Below are 6217 nucleotides of genomic sequence, written 5' to 3' on the forward strand. Positions count from 1 at the left end.
TACTACACATCTGTACTTAGCCAGAAGGTTATTATCAACTATATAGCCTGTGTTTTATAATGACAATTATTAATTGCGACAATTCGAAATGAGATTGGAAGATATTGGCCAACTGACTTTTTGCTTTTCATTAAATATAGATAGAAAAGACTTAAATTATCACTTTATGTATACAACATACATACCATAAATATAGGTGACTTAGAATAGTACAGATACTTGGGACAGCACATACTTTTGTTAAATTGTGCATTCAATCGTGATATCCCTCCAATCTCTAAAGAAATTGTAAATTTTCTTTAATGACTGGATGGATATCATAACTAAATTTAACAAAAGTATTCCAAATCATTCTGCATTATCCCAAGTCACCTATATACTGTGTGATACTGTTCTAATTAAGTCTTGTACATTTTTGTATGTTTCTGCATTATGTTAAGATATATTAAGCAATTAAAAAACACCTGTGAATAATGTTGAAAAAGACGAATACAATGTTCTCTGTATGTACGAGCACTCTTGCTTATAGAATGTAAAGAATGTTTTGTCGATATAACCTTTCACCCCTATGATAAAATGCTACACACACGAAATAATTATGATGGGGAAACGGATTAGTTTCCTATAAGTGAGCAATATCGGTCTAACGACGAAGCACTTTTTTTTGTCGATGACACACATATCGAGCAGTAAGTGACTACTTAATATGCAAGCTACATTGAACGAGCGATCGAAGGGTTGTATGATGTCATCGGTATTTACCTAAAACGAGGACATTTTTGTTCGATGGCAATTTGTTGTTGCCGCTGTTCTGCACTTCCGCGAGGATAGACGACCTGCAAAGCATACAGTAACATCGAGTAAGACACAATTGAGTGCGATCGAACGCGTAAATTTTTCTCACGCAGCAAGATGTATCACGCAAAGCGATAAGCATCTTATTGCAAACAATCATTTCGCGGCGCATTTCTCGATACCTAGTTAACGTCACATGAATTACGACACGTACCATAAGTTATCCTTATTTTCGACGTCCTCTTTCTTTTTTGTCTGAAAGCCATTGCTTTGTAACATCGTATCAACCGTCATCGCTGCCATTATTATCCATTTGACAGGAGAAGAATATCGATTGCGAGCGCGCGAGCGGCAATGTAATGCGCGGGTGTAGTGAAGATCGATCATATTGCGATTCGACCTCGATTCGATTACATCGAATGAATCAACCTTGTAGTCGAGCTCGCGATTATCGTAACACGTATTTAAAATCATAAAAATACGCATTGAGATCAAACCCCGTAAAGGAATATGTTGAATCGTTTTTTGCTCCCAAGCCAGCATGTAAAATTTACATGATATTTTTAAACACATATAAAAAAAATAACTCGTAATTACAGGCATTACTATAAAATTATTTTATGTTATTATTAAATCTAAGCAATATGTGTGGTATTTGGTCGCATTTTAATAACAAAATATGATCGTCTCATAGTCATCAAGTATTATTTATTATATCTATTTATTTCACATTATTATTCTATACATCTTCATTTCAACTCGCGTAAAATTCCTTCAAATACTCAGCTTTTGGTTTCAGTATGACTTTATCCTTAAGATTGACCACCCAACCTGGTTCCAGACCATAAAACAATTGCCGCGGATCCTTACGCTCGCACAACATCTCGTAATCAGAATCCTCCTCAATTTTCGGTAACTCGTAGCCATATTTTTGTGCCAGTACCAGCCGTTCCTGAGAAATCTTCTCAGGATCGGCTAAATACCCTCTCATACTGGCGCTGGAATAATATTCTAAGCAATCTGTCGGCGGTAAAAGCCTACGTGGTATTGGTTCACCTATATATTATAAAAGAAAAGAATTACATAAAATAAATCTTAGACTTAATGTACAGGATTATTTTTCAAGAATGAAATATGTTTAAAATTACCTCTACTGAAGAATTGTTTTGTATTGCACATAGCATGAAGGCAGCTTATGTCATAGTAGGCAGTTGTAATTACACCGCCATTTTTTTCAATTGCAGCGATTACAGGCTCACTGGCCCACTGTACCTCTATATTTATTTTGGCTTCAAAACAATGTGCACCCTTAAAACATAATTTCCATATTAATATTATCTCTGTATAGAATAATTATATGCAATTATATGCTATATATAATACAATACAAATTATATATAATACAATTTAAATTATATTATAGATTATACTATAGTATAATCTATAATATAAGTTAAAAATTAAAAATAAAAGTTTTAAATCATATCTAAGATAATCCTGGTTCAAGAAAATTTCTAGGTAAGATATAATCAAAACATAATATGAAAGATATAATATATCAGCTTACAAAAGTATAAATAATTCATACAACTTGTTGATTAACAATTAAATTATTAATCTGGCATAGTACTGCAATGTCACAGATTAATTTTTTATGATTTATTAATTAATATTTTATAATATAATTATAACATTTATAAAAACTTATAAACTATTATATGTTAAAAGCTCTAAATCTTAAATTCACAGGACATTACCTCGTCTGTCAAATGAACTCCAGCATGTTTCCAATGTACATTTATGTTGTATAGACCAGTGTTTATCAATGATATAAGATCAATTGGTTTACTGATATCTAGTCGATTTGTGTCAATATACAGCTGCAGCGTTTTTAAAGAAAGCGGAGGATATTCTCGTCTCAAACTAAAACACACAGGTTTTTTTATTAGGCATCCAACATATTTTATAATTTTACAAAATATAAATGTAAATTTATCAAACTCACTGATGTCCCTTATAATATGGTTCTTTGCTAAATCGTAAGTAAAATGGAGTATTTCCAGTTTCGTACCCCAAACGCATATAATTCTGTCTTTGGCCAGAGCCTTTATTTCCAGCACCATGCTTATTACCTCCATGTTGACCTCTACCACGTTTCTATGCATAAGAATAAGGGAAATTAAAATAAAATTATAAATATTATATTACAAATGTTATAATTATATTACAAAACATTATACACATTTACATATATTTATTTATACTTTTATAAGACTGATACATAGGATAAGATTTTTAATTCATCAATTGATCTATTCCAATGTGCGCAAATATAATTTTGTTCCACAAAAGCTGCATAATGCGCGATCGATCAATTGATAAATAAAAAACTGGCCTATTGTATCTTTTGTGTTATGTTCTGATTATATCTTACCGGTGATTTTCTTGAACCAGGATTATCTCGGATGTTCCCTAATGATAATCTAGGTAACACTCTTAGCATAGATAACGCCAAATCTTTTCCTTGCTTCCCAGCCATGTCAATATCAATAATTAATTGTTAACCAATTCTTAGATAAACAATTTTTTATAATAAAATGTAATAAATATATACTTCTATTTTGAAGCATCGACAAATTCCAACCTAAAAAAACTACGTCGCGTCGCGCCACATCGCGCATCGTGCGAAACTCATCGCAAATTTAAATCAAATTATCGATAATGTCAGCGTTCTTCAATTACCTCCGAGTCCTTCTTATAAAGATGAAAATTTATCCAGAATTGATGAATAAATACGCTGACACAAGAAAATCATAATATAAAATAAATATAAAATATATATAAAATATATATAAAATAATATAAAATCATATAATATATATAAAATAATATAATATATATAAAATAATATAAAATCATAATATAAAAATGATTAATAAAATAAATATGATAGAATATATATATAATAAAATAAATTAATAGAATTGATTTTTGTCATTACTTTAACGTTTGAATAAATGACATTTTGCCACCTGCTTGTTTCTCGCTGGCGTCTGATTGGCTAAACTCCCACTATTTTACTTCGGAATTGTATACTTTCTGATTTCACCATGATTGTCTCGGATTGGAACGATTGGAAGTTGCATTGTTGAAAATGCATCACGTAGAGATCGAAGACTTTTATCATCACGATTTTACTACTGTCTCCGAATGGGAAGTATTCATCGCGCGAATCGAAGAACTTATACACGAATGGAAGCTGCCACACATGAAGGTTACGAACTCCCTCAAACCAGGTGATTTCATCAACTGTCAGTGGCATGAGACCTCAGAGAAGCTAAACTTTGCAGGTTCGTGTTTAATAGTTTGATAAATGATAATAGTTTGATAAAATATATTGTTTGAAATATTGCGGATATCTGCAAAAGTTTTTTTAAAGGAAGATTTTTAGTAATAGAAATATTTTTAATAAGAGAGCATCAGCACAATTTGTGTATGTCAAATAATCATGTACATATTTATAATGTTTATAACTTTTTTTATTTGTATGAAACATTATGTATTTAATTTTTTGTTATTTGATTATGTATTCAGATGTAGAATTTTTGCTGAAACATTACAAGCTAGAAAAGGAAAGTGAAAATGAAGATGCAGCAAAAGAAGAAAACGAAGAAGAATGGATACAGTGTCAAAAGGATGCTTTAGACATATCGAATGATTTTGTAAAGCTCAATGATAATTGTATGGAAATAGCTCGTTATTATGGTGTTAGAGAATTTCTTGTTTTGATACCAGCTCGAAAAGCAAGTTTAACAGATGAAACTCGAATCAAAATTGTACTTAGTTCGCTAACAATTGCTGCTAACAATGCAAATTGGTAAGTAATTTGCCACACGATCGTATTGTATTTGTAATTACAATCCTGTAATTCTTTTTATCCATTTTAGTTATATACCATTACTAGTGCAGATACAAGAATCTTGGCAGAAAATGTATCTTGGATGCTGTGCTGGTAAAGGAACCTGTGTAAATCTTGACATGGTACATTTAAAGAAAATTCCACCACATTGCAGATACCTTACTGGTAAGCATTAGTTATGTTTTTATTTAACTTATCTTTGAATAATATTTATTTTTAATCTTTATTTATTTTTAATCTTAATAAAAAGTGAAAATTATTTTACAAACAGATATTATTTACAGGTTTACTTACTCTTTTCAAGCAGAAAATCGGAGAAGGCTGTGGTGTAAAGATTGATTCTGTAATGGTATCTGCTAGATTTTCTTATTTATTAAAAGACTGGACTAATAGCACGTGGACACAAGAACCTCCGGATTTTGATTTCATGCAAGGAGAAACATTAGGTGTGGCAGAATTGGGTAAACTTCCCTTTGGAGCAACTTTTGACCCCGTCAGGTATTTAGATGGAATATATTATTATCAGGAATATAATACGATAAAGAAAATATTTTTTTAGTCTTATATAAAAAGAATTTGCTGTAAGTTAATATATCATTTTTTTATAAAACATTCATGAAGTTGCTTCTGAGATCAGCAACTCTAACTTTTTTTTAATAGGAGCATAGAATTAGAATTGTTAATCTCAGAAGCAACTTTATAATGAATGTTTTATTTAAAAAATGATATATTAATTAACTTCAGCAAGTTTTTTTTTATATAAAATCGTGAAAAAAATTCTTTATTACGTTATGCTCTTGATAATAATATATTGTATATTATTTACATTAAAATACTATATATATATATATATATATATTTCTTATCATACTTTAATTTATATATTTTTAGGGAACTTCACCTATTTGTCACATGGCCGCAAATGTCAGATAATGTAGTAGTGGACAGCGAAGGATATTCGGATCTCGAACCACAACTCGCTCCTGAATGGTCAGTGCAAGTGAAAATGGTAGCTTTGCCAGCTTGTTTACTCGGCGAATATATGAGTGATTTTCTGCACCTATGTAACAATCAGAAAACTATGGTAGAACTATTGGGTGAAAACGCATCTTACATTCATGATGATGAACAGATGTTAAGTTCGGCCTTCAGTGTGCTCACCGAATCCAGAATACCTACAATTTCGGCAGTTGTAGGTAGAGCGAACACGAAAAAGAATAAAAACATCGAGGGTCCAATCTCGGAAGAGATACTGCTACCTATACTTTACTTCCTTTTTCCGGATGCAGATGAAAATTCGGTAAGCTTAAGTTGCTTATCAATTTAATTTGTGATGTTACATATTCTACAATAGTTTCAATTTAAGATTATTTTTCAAGACTGACAAATAATTATGTACTTGGCTTGAACTGGAAATTTACACAATAATTTACACAAATATTATTAAGCTATTATTATTATTATTATTATTATTATTATTATTATTATTATTATTATTATTAT

The 6217-nt window shown here is 30.5% G+C and overlaps 3 protein-coding genes across 4 annotated transcripts in view; 1 reads left to right on the plus strand and 2 right to left on the minus strand.

The window, feature by feature from the left end:
- The window catches only part of LOC108686110 (cytoplasmic dynein 1 light intermediate chain 2), a 4162-nt gene extending 3041 nt beyond the window's left edge, over nt 1-1121 (minus strand). For both annotated transcript variants that reach the window (XM_018191209.1, XM_018191208.1), the window contains exons 1-2: nt 1010-1121; nt 763-836 (exon numbers count right to left, since the gene is read on the minus strand). In XM_018191209.1, the coding sequence (XP_018046698.1) occupies nt 763-836; nt 1010-1098 (163 nt within the window). In that variant the 5' untranslated portion in view covers nt 1099-1121. The remainder of the gene's footprint in view (nt 1-762; nt 837-1009) is intronic.
- A 407-nt stretch (nt 1122-1528) lies between these two features.
- Nucleotides 1529-3397, minus strand: LOC108686126 (39S ribosomal protein L15, mitochondrial). Its single transcript, XM_018191229.1, has 5 exons — nt 3230-3397; nt 2801-2952; nt 2553-2718; nt 1944-2103; nt 1529-1851 (listed from the first exon to the last, which is right to left on the minus strand). Exons 1-5 carry the CDS (start codon nt 3332-3334, stop codon nt 1550-1552), a joined length of 885 nt encoding a protein of 294 aa, XP_018046718.1. The 5' UTR covers nt 3335-3397; the 3' UTR covers nt 1529-1549.
- A 552-nt stretch (nt 3398-3949) lies between these two features.
- LOC108686148 (rab3 GTPase-activating protein catalytic subunit) overlaps nt 3950-6217 on the plus strand; it is a 43076-nt gene continuing 40808 nt past the window's right edge. Inside the window, exons 1-5 of the mRNA XM_018191277.1 lie at nt 3950-4145; nt 4390-4672; nt 4743-4879; nt 4999-5212; nt 5606-6014. Of these exons, the coding sequence (XP_018046766.1) occupies nt 3950-4145; nt 4390-4672; nt 4743-4879; nt 4999-5212; nt 5606-6014 (1239 nt within the window). The remainder of the gene's footprint in view (nt 4146-4389; nt 4673-4742; nt 4880-4998; nt 5213-5605; nt 6015-6217) is intronic.

This window comes from Atta colombica, unplaced genomic scaffold (assembly GCF_001594045.1).
Source record: "Atta colombica isolate Treedump-2 unplaced genomic scaffold, Acol1.0 scaffold164, whole genome shotgun sequence".
NCBI classification, from domain to species: domain Eukaryota; kingdom Metazoa; phylum Arthropoda; class Insecta; order Hymenoptera; family Formicidae; genus Atta; species Atta colombica.

What these genes read in the sequence shown, in the direction of transcription:
- LOC108686126 (XM_018191229.1), bottom strand. Translation starts at nt 3,334, where the DNA reads ATGGCTGGGAAGCAAGGAAAAGATTTGGCGTTATCTATGCTAAGAGTG. An exon ending in CCATATTATAAGGGACATCA is followed by an intron (nt 2,719 to 2,800) that starts GTGAGTTTGATA and finishes TGTGTGTTTTAG; the next exon opens with TTTGAGACGAGAATATCCTC. An exon ending in AAAACAATTCTTCAGTAGAG is followed by an intron (nt 1,852 to 1,943) that starts GTAATTTTAAAC and finishes TATAATATATAG; the next exon opens with GTGAACCAATACCACGTAGG.